Source organism: Polyergus mexicanus, unplaced genomic scaffold, assembly GCF_030449975.1.
Source record: "Polyergus mexicanus isolate NDT 795.1 unplaced genomic scaffold, iyPolMexi1.0 SCAF_3, whole genome shotgun sequence".
NCBI lineage: Eukaryota > Metazoa > Arthropoda > Insecta > Hymenoptera > Formicidae > Polyergus > Polyergus mexicanus.
Window position 1 is genome coordinate 9,319,806 of NW_027223323.1, and position 26,978 is coordinate 9,346,783.

General features: G+C 34.0%; 2 protein-coding genes across 3 annotated transcripts in view; both read left to right on the forward strand.

Annotated features, from left to right (window-relative positions):
• Positions 1–1,824: 1,824 nt before the first annotated feature.
• Oli (Olig family) lies at positions 1,825–5,832 on the forward strand. The gene is made up of 5 exons (XM_070316216.1): positions 1,825–2,275; positions 2,780–2,971; positions 3,101–3,336; positions 3,579–3,802; positions 4,093–5,832. The coding sequence occupies exons 2-5, from the start codon at positions 2,834–2,836 to the stop codon at positions 4,314–4,316; spliced, it is 822 nt and encodes a 273-aa protein (XP_070172317.1). The 5' UTR covers positions 1,825–2,275; positions 2,780–2,833; the 3' UTR covers positions 4,317–5,832.
• A 393-nt stretch (positions 5,833–6,225) lies between these two features.
• Positions 6,226–26,978, forward strand: part of Axud1 (AXIN1 up-regulated 1) — a 31,169-nt gene continuing 10,416 nt past the window's right edge. The window contains exon 1 of one of the 2 annotated variants that reach the window (XM_070292978.1): positions 6,226–6,894. In XM_070292978.1, coding sequence (XP_070149079.1) covers positions 6,586–6,894 — 309 coding nt within the window. In that variant the 5' untranslated portion in view covers positions 6,226–6,585. Of the gene's footprint in view, positions 6,905–26,978 lie in introns of both variants that reach the window. The other variant, XM_070292980.1, reaches the window with a different exon arrangement.

Consider the following 26,978-nt stretch of genomic DNA (forward strand, 5'->3'; position numbering starts at 1 on the left):
AAACAATTCTATTTCATAATAATTTACGATCAAAGATACGTATTTTATCTCTTTAAAACTTTTAATATATTTTCGAACCGTTTAAATAAAATTAATAAATAATATATGTTTGTTATATATAAGAGAAAAGTTTAAGCATAGATTAATCGTTTTTTAAATTGTCGTTAAAAAGGATTTTGGAAATTATAAGTATTTTTTTGGGGGGGTGGGGGGAAGAGGAAACTATAAAGATTTCGTGGATGTAACCCTCTATGATCAATAAATCAATAAATAGTATTATTTTTTTTTCCTAATTAATGGATTCGGATGCTGAAGCGATCAATTTCGCGCTGCACTTCGAAGCAGATGCGTTTGCAATTTTTTTTCGGGCAATCTCGGGATATGTTTCTCGACGCGGAGGAAGCGATAAATCTTGCACTATAGATGCTGTTCGACCCAGAAAGATCTCGGGCGTATCTCGCGAGCGAACAAAGCACATTGACGCGTAATAATTTAACCCTTTCTCCCCCCGTCGTATTATTACGCGATAACGAGAATCTAGATATTATTCAATATACGTATTCAATATAAATAACAAACGCGCCTGCGTGTTGTTATTTATATTCTTGCATTTAGAGAGAAAAAGAATTTTAATATTTACTCCTTTCTTTCTCTCATTCAATATTTATTATTAAATCAAATGAAATTTTACTAATCATAGTCGTACGTTCACGTTCACGTGTTAGGTGAAATGCGAAAAGGGGGTAGATACAATTTACGCGCAAAAAAGATGGAGAAGAATGATCGTCGTCGAATTATCTCGGGATTCCCGCGACGCTCATGATATTTTTCCAGGCGCTAATGCGTGTCCGTTAATCACGTTCAATGACAACGTATGCACGGACTGTAAACACGGTATGTAGTAAATCGGATGAGGCAGAGAGTATCGTGAAAAAAAAGGGAACGTAAAACTTATCAAAATTGTAACATTAAGGGATTGATGTTAATTTTTTACGAAAATCAAAAATTAAAAACTTCTTGATTAATATAATAATAAATATGTAATATTTGAAAAAAAAAAATAGAGAGAAAATAAAGGAACAAAGATATAGTGTGCATCGTATGTACAACAGAATAAATATTTTAATACTGGTATACGTTGGTGTTGTTGCGATTAGCCCAATTACATTAATAAATATCAATCATATTGATAGGTTTATAATAACATATTTTTTAATTATATTATTTAGAATATTATAGTATAAGTATACGAAATAATTTAATTATTAATATATATATAGTATATATATATATAATAAATAATAAAATTATATAATAATAATTAATATATATAATATTAATTGTTTCGTAAACAGAATATATCTTTTCTTGTTGAAAAATGTTTGGAGCAAAATTTCGGAGCAAAATTTTCTTCTCGATAAAAATTGATGGTTTATTTTGTTTTGTTTATCTCAATTATTATTTTTAAATCATATCTTATTCAATAGTTGCTTAATTTTTATCTTTTAAATAGTTTCTTTTATCTTCAAAGAATTTTTATACAAGAATAATTTTGATTACAAATTAAAATTAAATGCGCAGCATCTCTTTGCGTACAATATCTATCCGGCAACTAGCGACTTCTCTTGCTTCTCTTAGACACGAGTTTCTCTTCCCGATGGTAACAAGATATGCAAAGAGGATCTTTAGCCTGATCCACCAGGGTACGCCAGCCGATGGTCCAGCGCAGCATCCCTCGGCCGTAACGGGCGCACCCTTGTACACGGCGACCGAACTAATTTAGGGGTTGCGCTCTCTCCTGCGCAGGACCTGCCAAACAACGAAGGAGACGCGTGTGCGTCCCCGATGTGCTTCGTTCGGACGTGATAATTTTGTCTAAATTTTCCGATTATTACCAAAGGACAAGAGAGATCCTTAAAGATCTTCAAAGATCGAACATCCCGTGGAACAACGGCTCTGCGGATGGAAAAAGATCTCCAAACGATTCGTGAGATTTTTCTCCGTATCGGTCATCGAGACTCGATTCCTGCTGAATTAAAATGGCTGTGATTGGCTCTGAGTGATTTCGGTAACGGGATAAAAGGCTCCGGCAACCCCCTCCACGATCAGGATTCCTCGAAATCCGGTTCCTGATTGTTGTCGGAAAAGTGCAAGTAAAGCACAGACGGAGGGATGATTTGGCGCTGGGCGCTGATGCGCGAAAAGCGTTGCTGATCGCCGCTATTCTGCACCCCGCGGGGAAACGCGCGGGGGCTGGGAAAAAAGATCGTCGTCGGTAAGTGTTCCACTTACTATTGATTGCGTTAGACTGGCCGATGACGCCCCGCGAATGGCGGTGGGGCTCGCTAATAAATGCGAAAATGAGAAAATAAATGTTTATTCGGCGATCGAGAACGTGAATATGAAATTCGGGGCAAATTTTGAAAAATCAAATTTAACGAGCGAAGCAAGGATTCACTTTGCAAAATAATGCATGAAAATTTTAGAAAAAAATCGCATTCATGAAATAGATTCGTGCGAGATTGAGAATTTATTTGCGGAAATGAAAATATGCGAGAAATTTGATGATGGAAAAATTGCAATAATAAAATAAATTCCAGCAAAAAAGAGAAAGTATTCGCGAGAAAGGTAAAAATAAATAACTGCATCAAATAAAACAAGTTATCCGATGCAGTCGATATTTAAAATTTATTTATAAAAAATGCGAAAAGTTTTGTTGACGAAATAAATTTGCAATGAAGGACTTTATTTTTGACAAAACTGGAATTTGCAAATATAGGAATTGAGTAGAGAGAAGAGGAGGAATTCGTCGGTTAAATCGAGAGAGTAAAGAATGAGATCCTACGACGGCGAGAGCAGTTCAACAGAGGACGACGATCGCAGGGAAGGCTTGCCGGAAGCTCATCCGCAGCAAGGATCCTGGCAACGCACAGCGTCACATCCTACCTGGGCTTGGGAGCATCGTAACGTCGTAAGTAATAATTGTAGGATATATAAAAAAATATATATATTTAATTAAAAATATTTTTTAAATATATTCTCCCCTTATTTTTAAGATGACATAACACAAAAAATGACACGAAAAAATGTTTGTTCCCAGCATCCACTGCCGCCACAATCGGCAGCGGCCCTCGAATCCGTATACTCGACCCCAGGGGCTTCACATCCGGGCGTCTCGGGCCCACCGGCGGCGTACTCATCGGAACATACCCAGAGTGCACCAGGACGAAGGACTCCGCTGGGTGCCGTGGGTCTCGGTGGCTTTTATTTTCAACAACAACCCCAACCGCACGCTTCGTCGAGCGCGTTGTCCGATGAGAATCGACCGGACGAGAGGTTTTTATTTTCCATTTAATCATATTTTAAAATTTTAAGTTAAATGAGAAAAAATGAATTCACTTGAGAATTTGCAAGAATGAAATAATTAAGAAAAGGAAAATTCTCAGATGGAGAAATTGTGCGCATATAAAAAGGATATGAATACATAATGAAATAATTGGATGAAATCTATTTTTGTAAGGAATATATCCAACGAAGTGCGTATATAATTAATAATTCTGGCATGATTTTTTTCTCAGACCAACAGTTTCGCGATTAAACTGTCCATCGAAATCGAAGACGACTCGTCAAGGAAAGAGTGTAAGGCTGAATATTAATGCGCGAGAACGTAGAAGGATGCATGATTTGAACGACGCCCTAGACGAACTTCGTTCTGTCATCCCTTACGCACATAGTCCTTCGGTGAGAAAGCTATCGAAAATAGCTACTCTTCTCCTGGCGAAAAATTATATCCTTATGCAAGGTAATGAGGATGTTTAGCGATATATACTGTCGTCTAAATTTTAATTTTAAAATTAAAGTTATTATTTTTTTTTAATTATTTTAATATAATTATATTAAAAAATAATATAATTATATTTATTATATATTATAATATTATAATTATCTTTTTTGAAATAATTAAAAAATTTTTTAAACGATCTCTCACGCATAAGAAAATTAAATTATATATTTCGAGTGTATGAAGTATCTAAACTGCAATTTTACAACGCTTCTCGTAATTAGATAATGACAAATTAATTATTGCCGCAGGGAACGCGTTGGATGAGCTCCGGAGAGTGATAGCCGTTCTGCAATCGCCGCATGCACACACCACCGCCCTACCACCCACCCCGGTCTCCTATGATCTCCTGCAGGGATTCCCCGGCAAACTATTCCAGGGGGTGCAGGAGATGCAAGGGCTTCCTACGAACGATCCACCAATCGTGACCGGTCCTCCGACTGACGGTACGGTTGCCAGCGGAGAGTCGAATTAAAGAATCAATTTTCTTCCTACTTTTCTTGCGATAGCTCCAAGAATCTCTCTCGTGAAAAAACGTAAATCGAGAGAATATACGAGCCATAGAATTAAACTGGTAAAATGCGATAGAATAGCGAGAGGAAAGAATTTGCAAATCAAAGTATTTGCAAATGTTTTTGCAGGTCTAAGTCTAAGATTGATAATGTAAGATGTGTAGGAGAGTCTCTTAAGCTGAAGTGGTTTTGAAAATGGAAATGCCTTTGGCTATATGAAAGTATTAATTATTAGAGTACTATTGAAACGCAAATTAAGTCCTCCAGAGGAAGAAAAAGGGGTGGATTAATCTTTTTTAAATATTAACATATAAATAATTTATATTTATGTAAAAATCAAAACGCGAAAGAGCGAAGATTACATCATTTTATTTTTTCTGTAAAGATAACGAGATGCGTAAAATCAAGTGAAGCGAATAAAAGAGATAAACTTAAAATAATCAAAAATTAATTAAAGAGACATTGAAAGATAAAGATTAATTACTAAAAATAAAAAAAAGAACACTCTTCTTTCACCAAAAAAAAAAAAAGAAAAAGAAAAAGAAAAAAATTTAAAATATATAATTTCGAGTGACATTTCGATTAGGAAAATTAATTCAGCTTCATTTTCAAGTCCAAATAAGATGCGAAATTACTACGAAAGTGTTGCGAAAGTATTAGCGATTATAAGTAATTGACACTGTCACGATCCTAAAGTCAATGATGATGCAGCAATAAGACGACGGCGCGTTTTCGTCTTTCTGACAATCTCGCAGAGAGAGAGAGAGAGATAGAGAGAGTTAGTATTTCTATCACAGAGAACCGATTACATAATCCCTTTAGCATTGAAAGATTCGAATGAGCAAAGCCCGTTTTAAGATTTGCATAGATAAAAATATACATAAGATCGAGAGAAATTTATGATGATTTAATCATGGCTGAGAATTCCCGATCTTCGAAGGAGAGGGTCAGAAGGGACGAGAACGTCGCCAGGACTTGGAACGCGAAGAGTTCCCGGGTCTCGTCCAGAAACACGATAGTCAATATTAGTATGTGATACGTGTCGAGGAGTTCTAGTCTATATATAACATAAAGATATATTGAATATTCATATACACATATACAGTATATATATACATATACATATATATATATATATTTAATAATCTAAACGAGACATCGCGACTTACGACTTATTTATATACTTAAGAATCTATACAATGTGCAAGTAAGAATTTATCTATTTCGAGAAGCGAACGGGCAAGCGAGTGTGATGGAAGGAGAGAAAGAGAAGGAGCGTGTGAGATTGGATAAAAAAGAAAGAAAGCTGTTTAGCGTGGTATTTGTGAGAAATATTCGTGCGATCCTTTTTTTTTCGCAACGCGGTCATTTCTCTTGGGGCAAAAGTAAGGATGAGATAGCGTCTCTTAACGAAGGCAGAAGAATATACTTGTTGTAGAGTGTAGATAATAATTGTTTAGTGCTCTCAAATAAAATCTATTTAAGAGAATCTTAATATATATCCGATGAGCGTCAGATTATCAAGATCTTCCATGTTTTATAATTTATTTTATTTTATTTTAATTAATCATTTCTTCGTTTTATTGTAATTTTAATTTAATTTGATATTAATTTTATTTTAATAAATAGTTTTCTTGTTTTGTTTTAATTTTAATTTAATTTAATATTATATTTTGCTTTATGTTTTATTTTATTTTTAATTAGACATCAATCTTTCATTATGACAATATATTATTTTTTAATGGCTTTTGTTATGATTATTCATTTTTTTAAAGACGCTACTTTAATCGTCTTTAAATTACTTTTCGAACAAGATTCACGCATAATTTGCAGAATTAAAGACAGCGCAATGTCGCCATGTTCTTTATTAGGAATGATACATGTCATTTCATCTTCAAAGCTTCGATTAAAGATAATTTTTTCGATCGACTTATTTCCAAACAAAATAGCAGCTCATCTCTGACTTCAAAAGTTGCCGCCTTTAAAATGGCGCTGCTTGTAGCCACAAACTTCTCTTCAAGGTCTACCCGATCATCCATCTGCATTATAATTGTTTCAAAAATACCACCCGAAATCCCTTAAATGGACTCGATCGATGTTGGTGCTAGGATGTTTCAGAAAAGGGTAGCCGAAAGTTTATCAAATCCTTTTCGCAAGTGATAACCGATAACTTTAGAAAGTAGCGCGGGGGTGGGGACCAGACCAGTAATCGTCTTGTGGCGCCATCAAGCCATGCTGGTCTACCATCATGCTGGGCTCTCATTCGGTTGCCTCCAGTGCTGGCAAGAGGACTTAATCGCCACGATCGGAGACAGATTGCGTGTGTGCGTGCCCCCATCAAGATGGCTTTGTCCATTGCAACGCCGTTGTGATATCATTCCACGACGACGAGGGGGAATCCGATTATTATTCGGATTATTCCGAAGTGCCGAAGAGAATCGTCAGCGCGACGACGATCACCATCACGACGAGAAGAAGAAAAGTGGCAATCGACAACGTCCTCAGCGACGCGGAGATGTGACGCTTGTTGTCGGCGAACCGGTGAGTGCAAGTGAGTCCCTTAACTTTTCTGACCAGCGTTTGACCTGGTCGACATTTTTCGAGAAATAAAATAGGTGAGCCCCTTCAAAACCGGAATCTCACGATGGCGTAGCTGCTGATGACGAGAGAACAAGAGGGAGAGAGAGAGAGACAGAGAGAGTGAGAGGGATAGATAGGAGCAGTTCTTTGATGAGGTGGGAGAAAAAAAGAGAGAGAGAAAAAAAGAATGAGAAGGAGAGAGAGAGAGAGAGAGAGAGAGAGAGAGAGAGAGAGAGAGAGAGAGAGAAAGGTGTTGTTTAAGATACAATATTAATCGTCTAGATGCTACTACTTGCGAAACAAAGTGGCTAAAGAAGTTTCTGATCGCTGTGCCACTTTGCCATGATCAGGACTCTGCAGGTGCAGATGTTGAACTGCGTGGATGGAGACACTCGGTTGGTAACAGTTTCTCGATTCTTTTGTGAGATAGGAAGTTTGTAGAAAAAAAAAAAAAAAAAAAATTGTGTTTTATATTTTATCAAAGGATCGAATCGTTTGCGATAGCTGTTTGTTAAATTACATTAGGAGTTATCTTGTTTCTTCATGATCGTATATGTGAAACATTGTGTCATAACCAATCTTTGGAGGACAGGCTGTTTCATTGATAATTTTGTAGTAGAAGAAAAAAGATTTCTTTATCAGCTACTAAGATAACGAAATATTTTGGAGTAGAGGGACAAACGTTTAGGTGTATCGATCGGAGCAGAAAAATATATTGGAACAGAGAGAAGAAAGTTTCTCTCCCTATTAGTAATATTGGAGTAGAAAAGCATGTTGAAGCGGGAAAGGCTTTTTTACCAAGATACAGAAAAAGTATTATTAGTATTATTAATGATTTTGGGGGGGGGGGGGACCAGGAGAAATATTTATCTAACGCCAGCTTCTCGAATCCATTGTAAGTCTGAGACTTAAAGCTTATAATGTCGAGCTTAGCTCGGTGTATAAAATGAAGATATTCGCGAAAGTGTCTTATACATATACACGTATATACGTAGCAATTCAGATAAACAGATACGCAGTGAAGTTTATATCTGGGTAAGTACGTCAACGAAATTCCCGATAGTACTTCTACACACATTTGCGTTTTGCAATATTTTAAGCGTGGCATAAGACGGCAAACTTAAATTGTATTTAAAGATCTGTCTGATTTTGACAAGAATAGATCGTGAAAATTTCTGCGTGAATTTAAGTGGAGAATTCCGATCGATTTATTTACCAGAGTTCAAAAATATAATTTCTATACTATTATTAATTAATGATCATTATTAGTATTAAAATTAATTTCTGTTACTTAACTCTTAATTGTACAATTTCGGACAGATTTATTTTGATTACGTATCACGTAAGCTGTGCGAGTAAAGCGAAAAGACATGGATGATGTATTTAGATTCGTATTTACTCAACAACAACGAACGCAATAGGACAAACCTCTTGCCGAGTAACTGAATCGGGATACGAAGTAAAACAGCGCAAACTATATCATTACGCGCAATTAGAAAGTGAACTATAAGCTGTCAGGAAAAAATGAAAAGACGGGAAGAGAATAGTGATAGGCGTGATGTTACGTTGCTTCCCCCTTTTTATTAATATTATAATACATTATAATGTATACATGAATAATTTCTTTACCTCTCCCATTAGAATTTCAATTGCAATTAAATTATTTATATCAGCGTTACTACTGTATGTGAATAATAACTTTAAAAGCTATTATTTATCGCAGCAAATGAGAAAGCTAATAGTTTTATCTCTCCGATTAGATAAAAAAACATAATTGCTATTGATAGTTTCTCATTTCATCTGTATACCTAGATCTCTCACTGATGAGAAACCCAAATTACGTTTTCCTCGCTCTTTGAGACTACGTTATATTTTGATAAAATAACTCCAACAATACGTTTATGAAATAATTTCCGATTAATACAATATATTAAAATTTATGTCAATAATTTCTTTACTTTAATTAAATAAAAAGATTGCGATAATTTTATGTAATTTAGAAGTATAAAATAATATTAGCTATAATTTTCTTATAAAAGAAATTCAATTTAAGGAAACCTTTTTGTTTAATGTATAGTGAGATTAAATAAGAGACTATAAATAATGTAATGATAAATAGAACTGCTTTTAATTGATAATTTTAAAGTATAAGATTTCCTCTGTAAATGTACGTAATTATCGTGCCCATCTTTTTAATTTTCATAATAAATTATAGGATATAATAAATTATTGATATATGTATAAATCGTAATAAAAACTAAACAACAATAATAAATAATAATAATGAATATGTAAGATGTTCTAAAATTATATGTGACTATAATTTCCTCGAATCGATAATATCACCACACTGCACGTTACATTCGTCATTGCATCCATGTCGTCGAGATGCACGTGGACGATTATAATTGTCGCACGTGATCCGTGGAAAATCCAGGCACATAGTAATCATGTATACGTATTGCGATCGAAAATAATAAACGTAATTGGACGAGTGGATTAATTAAACGCTTTGACGGATATAATTGTTACATTGATATCAAAAAAGTCGATATCGGCCAGTTGGCGTTTTTAGAAATTAATTCTTTTCTTGCTTTTTTTTACTGCACGTTTATAATCTGTTGTTGCAATATGAAAATATCTGATAAAAGTAAAAATTTACTATTTATCATACATACGCACAAAATTGTTAATAGTCTTTATAATTTAGAAAATAAGACTAATTTTTTGATATTTATGATTGATAATTCGTATTATAATTTATTTTATTATATTTTATCGTGTAATAAATCGAATAATGTGTTTCCCGATGTGCTTATATTTGACATATATAATTTTATATATATATATATAAAAGCTTTAATTCTATTTGAAGAGAACCCATGCAATTTCAACCTCGTGCCAAATAAATATCTGGGAAAATTTTCTAGTTTATCGCACGATTTTAAATATGAAATATAAGGTGTTGACACACTTCCGGTGTGCTTATCTCGCAGGTAACACTCATGACATACCTATATATATATATATATGTTGAAAAATCGGTCCGGTCTAAGCACAAATAAAAAGGAACTATGCAAAGTGCAATCTTTCAAGAATCTCGCATCATGCACAGACGGTATAATTCATATCCGGAAAATTGTTTGGAGAAATATTTAAATAGTATATAACAATATTTAATATATAAATTGTATTTCGAGTCGAGCAAAAATCAATACGTTTGATGTGATAAATTATAATTTCAAGAGTATAATTTTTTTGTAAGTTAATATAATTTTATAGATATGATAAATTGTCAAAGAAGAAAATATAGATAAAAATTAAAAGAGGATTGGAACAATAGAAACATTACATTAAAAAATTCAGAATTGCGAAGTCACAAATTTTAATCGGAGAAATGACAGTCTTCCAGTTATTATTAATTGAATTTGGAAATTCGCTTAGAAATGCTAATTGTATTATATTTTACTTCAAAAGTCGATATTGTTAAAAAACACGAATTAAGAGAAATGACCGTATTCTTCCATATCAGTAAATCGTGTTGAGGTGACTTTTTAAAATGTTACTTTTCGCTCTGCTTCTCATTAATTGAATTTTAATTCAATTTTGTATTAACAGTATCTTTCATTCTTGGATATATATAGTTACAGACCACGTCGACAATTATTCGATATCAATTAAGCTGATAAATTAAAGTTCAAGTGTTTGATAAATTAAATCATTTAATGAAAGCTAAACGCAAATTTAAGTCTGCACTTGAATCGCCCTGAAGCGCTGAATCTCAGCGTGTCTTTTTGTAGTTAATAAAATCTTTCGGTTAATTTATAATCGGGAGGGGTCATCCCGACGCGTACATAAGCGAATAAAATTATTGGCGTTATAGGTCAAGATACGTCGATCGATGAAATTATATCAGTAGCCGAGGGTCGCGACGCGGATTACAGGATAATCAAAGTGCGTGAATAAAGAACGCATTGTCCGCCGCGTGTTGAGTAAAAAAAAATAATGAGTAAAGTTTCCGAATTTGATATCATGCAAGCGAGTACGGATATGATATGCCACCGTCTTATCAGCAGGCTTAGTGTTCGCTAAATAAAGACTTTGTTATCGATATTCCAGAATTGTATTTTTGTTATTGTTTAAATAATAATTTAAACAATAAAATCCAATCCATTTCAACGAAATGCAATAAGTGTGATATTTAAATAATAATTAAATATATATTTTCTCTTACTATATATATATATAAAATAAAACATTAATTAAATTTATATATATAATATTTTATAAAGATTGGAGAACAGATATTTATTTTATTTTGACTAAATTTTTTTTTTTTACATATAGAGTAACTTGTTTCTATTATATTATTCTGTGACTTTTTTATAATTAACTTTTTCGACATTTTCTTTGAAAGGAAATTGATGTTGGATCGATCGGAAGATGTGACATTAAAAAATAATGCTAGCTTTATGACGTATGAACAAAACTTTTTGTCCAGAATGTCATGTGCGGGAGTTGTGGGTGTGGAAAATAAATGAAAAGAAATGTCAGCCTCTAGCGTGGGAGGTAAAACTGGTTCGTCGAATAAGCTGTTGCTTCTATTCGACCGACGCATTATCTCGTTATTTTGTAGATCGCTTTTCTGATCGAGAGAGGAAAAAAAAGAGAGAGAAAAAGGGAAAAAAAAAGATTAAGGAAAATAGACGAGTCGAGATACAACAATTTCTTATCCGGTCTCAAAAGCTAATGACATAATAATTTTGTTAAAATTAGCTCCGTTCTTTTTAAAATCTGCGCATCCATATATTCAAGATTATTAATTTCTTGTTCTTAATTCTATCAAGATTTACGTTTTTATTATTGAGAAAATCTGTCAAACATTATCTGTTACTGTTTTGACTCTCTGTTTCTCTTCTTTTCAAATGTCATTTCTTCATGAAATTGCGAAAATATTTCGCTCTAATATATTATTCCAAATTATTTCTTCGATTTATCGATTTTATATGAAATTGCGTTACATCAAGGGTGCAATTATAGCCGAAAAATCTGCGACACTTTTATTGCCTTATTTGTCGAAATTTATTCGCGATTATTCACATCGAGATAATGAGATGCAAAAAAGATTTCGAGCGAACGTACTTGCGTGAGGAAAGAGCGTGGGCGCAAAAGTATTGAGTGCGATACATCGAAACACAAGCTGCACATATATATAAAAAATATTAGGGGCAAGGGGATTGAAAGAGGAGAGAGAACGAGATAGAGAAGGAGGCGAGAAAGAAAAGGAGAAAAAGACGCAAACAAGAAAACAAAACAAACGCAGCCGCCGAGGCAACACAATGGCGCATCGACCCGCCAAAACTCGTGCCGAATGCGCAGAAACACGCGCGCGTCGTGTGTCTCTTCGAAACAATAAACACTTTTACTCCACCCCCCGCGCTACCTCATATATTGATCGTTTCCCGAGCGTAAATCGATCGGTCGCACCGAAATATATATATATTTCCGAGGGAAAATTTCCGGCCTGCCCGGGAACGTCTCTTTCCCTCCCTCTCTCTTTCTCTCTCGCTTTTCGCTCGAAATTTTCTCGATTTCAATTTTAATCCGTGATGCTTGCTTAATTTCGGAAGGAGAAATTACCTTGAGATTTTTATATTTATATTAAATTTCTTTTATTCTTTTCACAAAATTTGATTAAACTTCTTCTCATATTCGCTTATAAAAATGTTACTCGATCCTCCCCCAATTTTTTTGTCTACGCTTCGCTTATAATTTCTACCGATTCTGTATCCAATTCCCTATTAAATTCAATCGGAATCAATGAGCTCGGAATTGATCGAAAGATTCATCGATCGTGAATGACACGCACCAAAAATTCGAGACTCGTATATATCGATGATTTCTCGTTACGATCCTCATTTCTGAAATCGCGGAGCTGTCGTTCCCTGCGCTTGCGGGGTTCTTCGCAGGCCCTTCCCCCTCCCCCTCCCCCCGGTCCACGGTTCACTCTCCCTTCTTCTCTCTTCCCTTCGAAGCACGCGCGGGGTCAGATCGAGCGGGAAGTACTCGCTACAGGATGGATGGAAGGAAAATCAGGTACTGTGGTTGTCCTGGCAACCGGCATTGATCCTTCCCCTCTTGTTCTACCGCCACCGTACCCTCCTCTTCTCGCCTACCCGTTATTGCTGTACCCCCGTTTCACCCCTCCTCCCTCTCATTCACTAATGCACTCGAGCAAACACATACAACGCTAGATATACACACATATACGAATACCGATCATTCCTCTCGCTCGTCCTCGTGGCAACCCCTCGACTTCTTGTTTCGTTCTCTCCTTCTTTCTTGAACAGTCGCAGTTTTCTTATTTTTCATCCTCTCTAATCTTGAATATTCAGATTCAGCGTATTAACTGTACACCGAGTATAATTCCGTCCGTGCTCGTTCTTATTTATGCGTTTTTATGCACGATACCTTTGCTGTACCAACTCCATTTGCATCCTCATCCTTTTTTCGATAGTTTCTGAACAGAGTCGATCCCCTTTTATGTCATTTATAAAAATCCCTTTTCGAATCGTATTTCCCTTTTTTTAAATGTAACTACTGGCAGATGAAAAGATTAATGTATAGAACAAAATCGGTATGGGAAGTTGAATAATTCGAATGAGGAATTAAAGAGTCAAGGAATGGCGCGCGAAATTAGATGATAATTAAGTCATTCTTACAGGGTTAAGGTACGCGAAACTGTTCTTTTTCGACTAGATAAAAACACATTATAATTACGACACACAACTTTCTATTACACGCCGTATATATGCTTATTATTTTCTTATTAATTGGCAAACAACGATGCTGTAAATTAAGAGAGAAAGGTCTTCGTCTTTCTCTCATTTGCGATTTTATTCACCCTATTATTGTAAGCTTATCAATCGTATTATTAATTCGTCGTTTGTAAATGAAGAAAATTAAATATCCGAATACCTTATATGAGTATCTTTATTTTTCTAAATAAATTCACGCGCGACTTATAAATTCTGTTAAAATAAAATTTGCCTAAAAGCATAAATCCAGAAAATCTATCTTAAAAATTATTTCGTTTCTCGATTATTGTCATGTGTTTTTTTCTTCATCAGCAAAATTCTCTCTCTCTCTTCTTTTTAAACATTTTTCTTATCCGGAATTAACAATGTTAATCATTCCTCGTCTTCGTGCCTCGACCAATGGGAAGCGAGAATGGAAGATTGGAACAAACGAGACAGACAGATAGGCAGAGCAAGCGAGTAGGGATGAAAAAGGGGGGTGGGGGAAGAGAGAATGAGTTAGTTGCGAGGGGAAGGGAGTGGAAGGGGGAGGTGGTGGAAGCGGGGCGGGGGAGAATACTCTTGCCAAAGGTAGAACTGGTCGTGAACAGAGCACAGAGCGGTTGCCAAGCAACCGATATTGTTCCCATTGTTGCGGGCGTAACGTAAATATTTGAGGCGAACTCGGGGATCACAAAATTCACCCACCCTCTCGCTCCCCCTCTCGCGCCTTCCTTCTCTTTTTCATTTTCCCGAAAGTTATCAAGGTGTGTCTCGTAAATCCTCGAAAGCTCCTAACCCATCGCAGATTGCATATCATGGATACGGTACTCCCTTAGCATAGAATTCTATCCCTTATTATCACATCCAATGCTTTTGTGCTTCAAATTAGTTGTTGAAATTCAACCGCTACTAGGATGACAAAAGAGAGGTGTGAAAAAGCGCAGTTATTCGCTCGCGCATTTAAATGCATCATCAAGATATCGTATACCTTTTCGTCAGTTTAAAATTAAAAAAAAAAAAAAAAATGATAATTTCTTTTTTCATTCCTTAGAAAGAAAAAAATAATTCGGCTCAAATTATTTCCACGGGAAAAATTCTTTTGAATTTAGATATATTAATAAGATAGAGTATACGCTTTATAATATGGGATGTGGATTTTCGTGCGTCAGAAGAATTCGATACTGATTACTTTGCAAATAATTTTTCTCTTCGCATATAATCTACTTATTTTTAAAAATATTTTAATATTTTTTCTATTAAAAAAAAAAAGAGAGAGAGAGAGAAATTAAAAGTTATATTTCTTGCACAAAAATCTTTTTAATTATTTCAAATAATAATAATGTTTTTTATCAATTTTTTCCAATTATAATTCTCAAGCAAAGAATAAAAAAGAATGACAATTTTTGAAATTTTCAATATACGTCGCGCTTTCGCGATTCGCGGGGAAATTCTTGAATGGGACGCGTCGCTCGCGTTGTTTTGAGAGCATCAAAGCGACGACCAGGATAGCACGTGGGAAGAAATGTTTGTTTACAGGCATTTATTTCGGCAATCCCCTGCAGGAGCATATATTGTATAAACACGTTGTACGCACGTACGTCAAACTTCCTCCGCCGCGGTTGCGACCGATTATGGAATTGTTGATTTTCAAATCCAGCAACGAGTGCGTTCGCTTGATTTTCGGAAAAATTGTCTTTGTTCTCTCTGTCTGGCACATGCTTGTTTAAGTGCTTGTTTAAAATTGATCGAAATGTTCTAAATATTTCGCTCGAGATATTTCTAAATTGTTAATGCGTGAGATTTTCAGGAATTAAATTTAGCAACATTACAATTATTTTAATATATTTTGTTTTTTCTTTTATTACAAAGTTTTTCTTATATAATAAAAAGAGCATTTTTTTTTAAATATTATAATTTATCGTTTTATATCCTTGCATTATTGTGCTGGTGTAAAATTATTAATAAAAATGCGAGATTTTCAGAAATAAATTATGTATTCGGAAATAAATGTGAAAGGTGCTCTTTGTATTTGCTTGTTTTTATAAATACAATATTAATCTCTAGATAATAATTTTTGAACCTTGGAAAAATTAAAATTATATTAGAATATAAGCAAAAATTCTCTCATTAATTAAAATAGTTATTTTAATAATAATTACATTATTATGAATAATGCATAATATTATAATTATCGTATTTCCTTTAACAGTTTTATCTTTCGCTGCGTCGACATCTTTCCCCTGGTACAATCGCGATATCCTCTCGAGAGGACTTGAAATTAGGAATGGTCAGTTACACGGGAAATGGAGTCTGTCGCCTCTCGCCCCGCTTCTCGTATTACCCTGGCAGCTTTACACGTGGTGACGTCCGCGACGTCTGAAACACGCTATTGACGCGCAACGTCGGGACGCCTCTTGAACCCTCGATCCACCCCCGCGTTCAACTCTCTATCCAACCCCCTTTCCCTTATCGCTCTCAAAGTGCATCTATGCATCGTGTAATATCGATTTATTACCGAGAATTATTGAGAGAAAAAAAAACGCATGTTGCTCATGGAAGGCTCGCTTCTTCCATTTTTTCATAGGATAATGAGAAATTTTCTCGAAAGATTTGAGACTTAAAGACGCGAATAATGAAAACGCGTAACATTTTTTGGAATTATAGTATTTAAAAAAAATAGTACTTTAATTGGAATTATCATGTACAAATAATAATTAAAATAATATGATAAATACTATATGACTTTCACTAGTTATAGACAGTTAGTGGATAGATCGTCGATAAAAAATGTTTACAATCTAGGATTTTCAAGATCTAATTTCAGCTTTCAAAATATCGACTGATTTTGATATTCTAGAATTTTGATATTCTAGAAAGTTTTATATTATATTAGAATCATGTAATAAAATTTTAACGTTAAATATCTTATTTATTTATCTCGAGTGATATTTTTGATATTATTTAAAAATAAATTAATGACGTTTTTGAATTAATAATTGGAATCAAATAAAAATTAAAAGTATACACATACACACATATACATACATATATAAATTTTTCCAATTAAATTAAACAAATTAAACTCAAAAGAACAGAGTTTTTCTCTCGTATTGACGAATAAGATGTACATATAATTCAAATTTTTCGCGATACCCCGTTAATGGATTTCTGCAGAAAACAATCCGTTTGTAGTTGAGCAAATTTTTCCAAGCTTCGAGTTCGAATTTACAGAATTGTCATGTTTGGGATCGCGATTTCTCTGCGCTTTTTCAAAGCTCAACATGCTGACACGTACTCCTTTTGCGCTCTGGCCTCGTTGCCTCTAAAATTGATGCGGTTTCGACATCATTCCCTCTAACAATGGCCGTGTTGCGAAACTTTCGCAACTCGGCACGGCAAGACCAAAGCCGAGCCGAGCCGAGCCGAGCCGAGACGAGCCGAGCCGGCAATCTTAGGATGATTTTGTGCAACTGCCGATGCCGTTCGTTCCTACTTGTATTCTACTTTATCGGTTATCTTGGACTGCGAACTTTCACATCCGAGAAAAAGCGTCGACACTCATAATCAACCACGGTTGATCGAACAATATTTTAAGATCATCCCTCAATCGTCAATAATTTCTCGTTCAGCTTGTTTGCTCTTTTTACGTCGAAATTGAATTTAATTTACACCCAGTAGCGATTTTTAATAAAATAAATATAAATCAAAGAGTTCCATATATTTTTTGAATTATGGGTATAATTTTTTTTTTATATGATGGATTTTTCTATTATATAAAAATTTGTTTCTTATTTTACGAAATTATACGTCCTTATTAAAAATTATTTGCTTATTAAGAAAAAAAAATATTTACGAAGAATATTTATAAATTTATAAAAATTAAAATAATATTGAATGATTAAAAGAAATAATATTAAAAGATTAAGCGAATATTTATATATAAGGAGAAAACTTTTCTATATTTATAAAAAAGGATAAAAGAGAGATAAAGTTATATAGACGATAACTTTAACCCTTTGATTCATTCGGTAGTTCGACAGCAAGGATCGGTATTTCTCTTAAACTCGATATTGCACGCGAGACGAAAGCAAGGAGATATTTTTCATTCAGAATTTCAAATCCTCGCATAAGACGGACGAAGGATAATGCGGCCGTCGTGTCCGCTTATACCACCACCTACGGAGGTCGCTCAGTCGGCGGGAAATGTGGGTCAGCCCTCGTTCTCCTTGGGAATCTCGTACGTCATGAATAAATAGACATTTCGTGTGCCGGCGAGCTCGGCGATCTGCACTTTTGAACGTAATACAATACGAAAAATATAGCGAGAGGCAAAAAAAAACGCGACGTGTGAAAAAAAAACCAATAAAATAAGTCAAATCCGTTCAAGACTCTTCAAATTTCTTGACTTCTAAATACGCGATGACATTTTATTTATTATTTTGTGTTACATATTTTTTTATCATTTATAAAATATACAAAAAAATATATAAAACGAGTCAAATCCGTTCAAGTTCCTTCGAACCTCTTGGCTTTTAAGTACGCGATAGCTATTATTTTTTTAAATAGTATTAAGAAATTTTTGTTTTTCTTTTTTCAGTTAATAATTATATATTTTATTTATTATGTTATACGTTACATTTTTTTTTATCATTTATTATAAAATAAATTATTTATTTCAAGATACATATTTTTTTTATCATTTATTACTAAATATTTTTCTCGAGAAAGATCTTGCAAAGAGGAAAAAAATTACGAAGCGTATAAAAATCTCTCGAAATAATGAATAATATTATTAAAAAGAAAATAAATTCAGAAATATAATCTTTAAAAATATTAGTTATACGAGAAAAAGAGGGAGATTTCAATAAGAGTAATACTAGTGATATACTACACATAAATAAATGATAAGATAAATTCACTATTTCTTGCATGGATCTTTTTATCTAAAAATATATACAAATGATTGGAAAAAATTATACAGATATTTTAATATAAAGATAATATATACAAACATTTTACTTTTTTTCTTTATTTAAGAATTATTGCTTGATTAATTTTGCCTTCATCGTTTGCATATTAATTAGATTCTTAAAAAAGTCGCTCCTACCTTTCCATATGATGCGTCGACGTCATACGACGACGTGCATTGTACGCTACTCGTACTACTCGCGTATGCAGATGCATGTGCGGGGGCGGTGCATGTGACGAAACGCCGTGGAATTTTCAAGCGACGTCATGCTGACGTCAAATACGCGTCCCGATGTCTATCCACCCCAAAGGCACATTATATCTAACGAGTGGTCTAGATCACGGTTACGTAAAAAGGTTCCGCACGTTGCAAAATATAAATTTTAAAAATAGCATGGAAAAAGTGAGGGAGTATTTCAAAAATCAATCCCTTTTCCGAGATCTTGTTTTAATTCAATTAAAACAATAAATTGGTCGATAATTTCGGATAAATTATTCAAAGTAATAAGATTTTTGAATTAGAGCTAATAAATAATAATTATAATGAATAATAAATAAATAAATATCAAATATAATTTCAAAAATTTACTTGATATATTTCTCTTATTGTTAGAAAAAAAATTATTTCACATTCCAATTATATTTGAAGAGATTGTCAATTGTAACATAGCGACCGTTATCGTGGAGACGAAAGGAAGACGAGGTACACGGTGACCGTGGAAGTGAGGAGGCTCGTCTGACCTCGCTATTACAATCCCGTTAAGCCAGGAGTTCGTCTCGTGCCCTGCCTATACCTCCTCGGTAGGATCTCTCGCCGCTTTCCTTTTCTCCTTAACCGTCTGACCGCGACTGCTCCGACTATTTTGACTTCGAAGAAGAGAAGAGACGAGAAATCTTTTTCATTCTAAAATTAAAGCTATCAAAGATTCAAGCTGCTTTCATTTTCATCTTAATTTTCTTATTTTAAATTGCTTAAATTGCTTAAATTGTCACATTGTGAAGAGTTTAATGTCCTTTTCAAGATTCCAATAATTTAGACTTTGTTTCCTTTCTCTTCTCAAATTTCGAGATATAAAAAAAAAAATAGTATCTTTCAAAAATATTTAAGCTACTTTCTTTCTCTTTTCAGTATCTGATCGCGATTTCTTGAATTATTTAAAATACAAGAAATTAAAAATATATTATTATAAAATTAGAAAAATTTTAAATCTTTGAAAATTGGAAAATATCATGGATCCGAAAGTTTTTCACAAACATTCGGAAACGTGAAAATTAAAAAATCTCGATTTCAGAGATTGAAATATCCTGAAAAAGTGGAAAATCTAGATAATCTCTTCCATATTTCGAAATTTTTGTTGGAAAATTATAAAAGTTTTTTTTAGTTTCAAAAATTCCCGCAAATAAATTCAAAAATTTATAAATGTTTTAATTGTTTAATGTAAAAATTTCTTTTTTTATATAAAAGAAAATAAATAAATAAATATTTACATTTGAAGAGATCTCGAAATCGAAAATTTACGAATCCTCGAATTTTCCGATTAAAGACTTCAAGTTGACGGTATCAGACACGCGAATTAAATATTCCAAAATTCTAACTAAAATCAGAGATTCTGAGGAGAGAGCGATCGGAACCGAGCGGATCCAAGGCGCGTACGTCATACTCTTGCGAACGAGCGAGTAGATTGTGGTACCGTGACACACGTAATAATACCTCCTCGCCCGTTATCTTCCCACATTTCTCTCTCCAGCTCCATTATTACACATCCCTTCCCCTTCACCCCCGGTGCAATAGCATCGACGTCGTTGGTTGCATTCCGCGCCTGGACCGCGAATTGAATGAGCGCGTCGATAGTCCTCGTATTGGACATGCAATCAGTGCACGAGGATACCGTATGTCAGTCGAATTCGCAACAACCGGCTGGTTGTTTGAAAATTCGATGATTAGATGTCTTCGAGCGTTCCGGAATTACAAGCCCTCGAGAATTTAAAGATTCTAAAATTATGAATTCGTCCGCTTCGGATACGTCAAAGTCATATGTTCAAAGTCATATGTTTAAAGGATAAAAGTAAAAAAAAAATCCACAAGTTGTAAATTCCATAATTCAAGATCTTCGGATTTTCTCAAAAAAATTCTAGAATTTCGAAATTGTTTAGTTCAAAAATTCGAAGATCTTTCAAAATTTCGAGATATTAAAAAATTTTGAAATTAAAGTAGTATATCTTTCAAAAATATTAAAAATTCCTTTCCTTCCCTCTTCAGCGTCTGCGATCGCTTTTCTTGAACTCTACTTAAAATACAAAAGATTGGATATATTATTCTAAAATCCGAAACGTGCATCCGAAAGTTTTTAACAAGGATTCTGAAACTTAAATTTAAAATCAGAACAATTCGAGAACTTGAGATTACTGATAAATATTGGAACAATTTCAAAGATGCCAAACTGCTTAAATCATAAAATGCAAAGAGTTTAAAAAAATTCTCTCTATTTCAAGATCCTAAAATTTCCAATTTCAAGAGATCGAAGAAACCCAGGTATCCAATTTGAAAATCCGTGCGCTTGCAGATCCTAAGATTACCGATCTGGATCGAGGACTCTTAAAGGATCACTAAATGTCAAGACTCGCGTTAAACGGTTACTTAATATTATAGCGTCCAGCTGGCGTTACGTAATGACCATCGTCGCGATCATTGTCATCCTGGCGATTGTTACGGCACTGAAACGCTATAGCATTATGGAGGCAGAAAGCCTATGATATGTATGCACGTGGGCTGCTATAGCGCTACACTGCGGTGGGATCGATTCGGCCGGAGGTAGGTGGAACCACCCTCCCGAGCCACCCAACCCCATTTACAAGCCTCAATATACATCCCCGCGGCGCGCCCCGTCCATTTGTCTGTCTCCTTCGCACTCTCCTTCTCCCTCCGCGAAATATCCGCAGTTTGTCTCAAATAGTCCCGCGATCTCTCTCTTCTTTTTTCTACCCCCTCTCGTCATTCTTCCCCCATTCTCTCATCTATCTCTCCGACTCTGGTCGCTCGTCGTGTTACTTTCTTGTTAGCGGGTAGAAGAGCAGATTTCTCGCCACCCTCGCCTGCGGAATTTCCGATTTACTTTCTTTCTACGAACGGAATTTTTGACTACGAAAGTGCTTATTATGCAATCGGAATTTCGCGAAAGTTGAATTTATTTAACGCTCGATACATATTTAAGTAGAAAACATCGATTTTGATTTGCGGTAAATGTACACGATAATAAATATAATAAAATAGTAAAAAAATGTTTTTGATTTATTAAACTAAAAATACTTGAAAATAATTGAAAAAATTAATAAAATTAGAAATACACAAAATTTATTAAACTGAAAATAATTAAGAACAAAGCGGAGATTAAATATACAAATAAATAAATTATTAAAACAAGTAGAACGAATTCATCAATAAATTAATTTAAAAAACAAAATAAAAGTTAACGAGGAAAAATCTTAGTACGTCTAACACACGCGAAGAAAGGGTGAATATACTCTTCTATATATATAGAATTATCTTCCCTTTGTTAGATGCAATTTCGCACCGTCAATGCGAAAATGCATAGTCGCAACCGACTATACATAGTTCGACAAGTCCCAATCGATATGCGTCAATAATTAAGATTATGTTCCTTGACACTTTCCTTGGCAGCTGGATTTCGTTACTAATTGCCTCATAAGGTTATCACGAGATATCTTCCTTCAAACTACTTACCGCCAAATTAAAATTTTCAATCAAATAAAATTCACTTTATAAAGTTTAACGAAGAAGAATCGCTCCTCGAATTAATCGCAACTACAAAATTGCATGTTAAAAGCTTGAGAAATTTTATACAGTAATATTAATTATTAAAATCTTTGGAGAGTTGAAGAATTTGTTCAATAAAAAAATTTTCTTAATTACTCTACGTATAATAAATATATAAATATATAGACTAAGAGTGACAAAGAGAATCTATATGCTTATAGATATATAAATAAATTGTTACTTTTTTCATGTCTAATTTGATTTGTAAAATTTCTTATTTCTGACAAAATACTGATAACAAGTAAACTATAAATATTCTTATAAATAAAAAAAAAAAAAAAAAAAAACAGGAAAAATTAAAATTTATATAATTAATACTTATATTATATTTTCGTATAAAATTTAGGAAAATTCATTGAATTTAACACGTATGGCTTTATTTGAGCGTTTGTTTTCGTGCGTCTTGTATTCATCGGCAGCTGTTTAGAAAGCCCTCAAAAGGTCTCATGCGGCGACGATATTAAGGGCTGCCTTTCCCCTTTCATCGAGCGAATGGAATCACGAAAGGGAGAGGAGGTAACGAAAGATATACGTACGAAGGCGATGGTTTGATCGGAGTTTGATACGGATTTTCGTAGGAAAGAGCGATGCTCTCGCTCCGGTTTCTGCAAAGCCGAAAAAAAGAGCGGTAGTGGAAGCAAGAGGGGGCGAAAGAAATTGGGGTGGCTCATACGTAGGGAAAGGAGATAAAAATGTTATGGGTGGGCGAAGAGGCGAAAGAGAGAGAGAGAGAGAGAGAGGCTTGACATCAAAGCTTTTTTACGACACTGGCAGACGGCGTGATATTACATACGACGCTTTCTATGTATTGAGAAAGCTTTCTCCTTCCCCCTTCTCTACTTCTCCCGTCCTTTTTAATTATGTTTCATTCCTCCTCTTCCGCATGCGTTCTTTATGCATTATTTTTTTACATTCACCGTGTATACGTTCCCGTCTGCAGACTTTTGTCAAATAAGACGGAATTTTCGTAAGAGAAAAGGAGAGGATTTTTAAATTCGCGAGTCTAAACTCGAGCGCTTTTAAAAGATACTTTTTTTTTAGAGCCTTTAGTGGAGTTTAAAAAATTTGAAAAACAGATGTCTCTCGTAATTATAATGCATATTTATTTTCTAAACCTGTTTCATTAAATCATTTTCTTTTTCGAAACATCTTTAAAGAAATGTTTTCATATTATTATTTTTAATGCCTTACTATGTATTTTTTTTCTACACAAATTAAAAAAAAATTTCGTTTGTTTGTTTAGCTATATCTTTTTCCATTTGTTTATTCCCATTTTTCTGTTCAGAAATTAAATAAGAGCCTTATCACAAATTAATATTTACTACTTGCTCTAGTATAAAAATAAAAACTATCCTTCTCTGATATTTTCTATTCAAAACTTTTTAAAAATTGTGTAGACAAAGATATAATACATCGTTGATTTTTCTTAAAAAAAAAAAAAAAAAAAAAAAAAAAAAAAAAAAAAAAAAACGTAGTCATAAATAGATTTTAAATTATAAACGAGATGAAATTTTGCGAATATAAAGACATAGAAGTGGAAAAAAAAAAAAATTGCAATAATCTGTTTAACTATGGATTTCTCAGAATCCAGCAGATTTCTGTCGGAACACCCTGTAGTGGTACAATATACACGTCGGGACGTATGCGTCGCGTGCCAGCTAGTCGGTGTGCCCGATGAAGGAGAATAACAAGCAGCCGGCAATATGTGGGCCTTACCAACACACGGAGAAGCACAGAGAAACATACATACACACAGACACATGCGAAACAGTACAGGTCGCTTTGGTATAATAAGAGCGAGGGAACGGGACATAATACAGAGCCACCTCTGCTCCCGGTGGTCTCCCTGAAAGCTACGGAATGTACCACCCTTCCCGCATCACGGGACTGGCCCTCTGGAACCGTCCCCCTCCCCTTCTTGCGGAAGATTCCGGGAACGGGAATGACGTAAATATGTTAGTATATCATTACATGATGATGGCTTGAGAGTTTCCGATTCTGAGTACCAGAGATTTAAATTCTTTTCGAAAAGTAAGAGCTTCCGGATGTCTTCGAAAATGCGAATAAGTCACGAAGTTTTTTCCGAGTAATTTCGAACAATCTTTATGTTATCAGTATCCTTAATTTAATATTCCAAGATTAAATTAAGTCAAGTTATTCCTTGATTTATGTGTGTGCTTGTAATAATCTAAACTTTTAAATAAACTATTTACCTTTATTTACAAATTAAATTATATAATAAAATAATTCTCGTACTATCACATGTGTGTGTAACATATCACTTAAATAAATTATTATACTTTATACATTTAATTAAATTATATACTAGATAAATTATACATATTAAATTATATATTATGTTAAATAGTAAAGAAAATTTTATTATTTTTTGAAAGAATCTTATTTCGATTTTAAGATCGAGTAACGATCAGTTCGATTTTAAAATTAATTTATACGTTGCTAATAATAATATATTAATTAATTCTAATTAATTAATATACTAGCGCAGCAATTTAGAGCTGATACGATGGTATCTTGTAATATGGTGAATAAAAAAAAAAAAGACTGATGAAAAATCTCCAAAGATAATATCACGAATGTAAATACAATAGATGCGGGATACGCCAAAAGAAAGAGAGAGATCGCGATCGCGCACGATTTCAATTCTGCGCTCTTGATTGTCTTTAAAGCAATTAATATTGAGCAGCCAAGGCGGCGCTCCAAGATGGTGTGCGGGAGATAAACAGAAGCAGGACCGAATAACGTTCTACCAAGTATACATCGTGACTGCCCGTTCTATTCAATTCAATTAGATGAAGCATCGAATTACCGACGACTGGCCTCCTCAACGCAAATATTTCTAAACCGCGCTTGCTCCAAGATGCAGGAGTGAGAGAGAGATTTTTCTTATTAATTTTTCCCTATTTTTTTAATAATTTTTTTATTGTTGCATAAACGTGCTTATCTGAATGCGCGCTCTGTTTTTGAAATAGCTACATGAAAATTCGAGGAAGAGAAGCAGAATTTTTCTCTACTATTATTTGATCCTTGCGTGTTTAAATTAAATGAATCATTCATATCTATATATCCGTAATACAATACATATCGGCAATTAAATTTAAAATTAAACAATCATTCATTTAACTTTGAGCTTATGGCGGATCAATACTCGTGCGAACGCCGATCAATAATGGCACGGCTTCTCTGCTACTTGTTATATATATATACTACGATTTATAATTTTTACAAAAATGCTGGAAATTTTTTTTTTTTTTCGAGATATCATAAGATATGCTAAATTTTTCCAAGAAAAATATTCTGTTGGCGCCTTTTAATTCTGCAGCTGTTATTCGATTCTTATCATTTTGTACTCAAATTAAACGATATTTTTTTGCATCAAATAATTAATATATTGAGAATGAGATGATCATTTAGATCTAAACGCGTTGTAAAATGATTATAAAATGTTAACGACGCGTAAAAATTATCCGCGTTGTTTGTGAAAATTTTTCTTCTCTCTTTCGGCAAGAACAAGAACACTGGACTGGTATCACTGGTCTCTTCCAGCCGCTTAAAATTCCAACAAAAATCTTCGTTCGCCTTCTCGTTATTTAAAACACAAAAATGCATATTTTTACCGATTTAATATCGAACGAAATTGATACGCCAATAAATTCAACGTTAAACAGGCATACGCATTTAGCATCGGAGTAACTTTGCAGCAACAGAAGCGGATCAATACTCGCGCGAACGCCGATCAATAATCCCGCTAACTTTCGACTAGGTGTTACGTCAAAAATTCTCCGTCCTCGTCGAGGACGAGATACCGAGCTGTCGTATCTTTAGGGAAGATCCTGTCCACCGTTAAAATCCCAAGAGAAGGAACTCGGACTCGCCTTCTAGTATCGCACGGCGTAGCCGTTGACAATTACGGCGCAAGCGCTACGCTCTCTCGTTCGTTGAACCGTTCATGAGAGAACCGCTCAAACGCATACATATGTATGCATGTGCGGCTGTGCAATGGACAAACAGAAAAAAAATATAGATTAAAGAGAGAGAGAGAGAAGCGACACAATATCGAAACGTGATATTATCTTTCGAGATTTTTAATCAGTTTCACTCGCCATAATATTACTAGATAACGTCGTGTTAGCACTGAATTGCTGGGCTAGTATATTAATTAATTTGAATTAATTAATATATTATTATCAGCAACGTATAAATTAATTTTAAAATCGAACTGATCATTACTCGATCTTAAAATCGAAATAAGATTCTTTCAAAAAATAATAAAATTTTCTTTACTATTTAACATAATATATAATTTAAGATGTATAATTTAATTAAATGTATAAAGTATAATAATTTATTTAAGTGATATATTACACACACATGTGATAGTACGAGAATTATTTTAGTACTCTGCGTTGATACCACTGCTT

Excerpts from the sequence above, each read along its gene's own strand:
- Oli (XM_070316216.1), top strand. The coding sequence starts at position 2,834 with ATGAGATCCTACGACGGCGAGAGCAGTTCAACAGAGGACGACGATCGC. Across the intron at positions 3,337-3,578 it reads GAGAATCGACCGGACGAGAG|ACCAACAGTTTCGCGATTAA; the intron begins GTTTTTATTTTC and ends TTTTTTTCTCAG. Across the intron at positions 3,803-4,092 it reads AAATTATATCCTTATGCAAG|GGAACGCGTTGGATGAGCTC; the intron begins GTAATGAGGATG and ends TTATTGCCGCAG.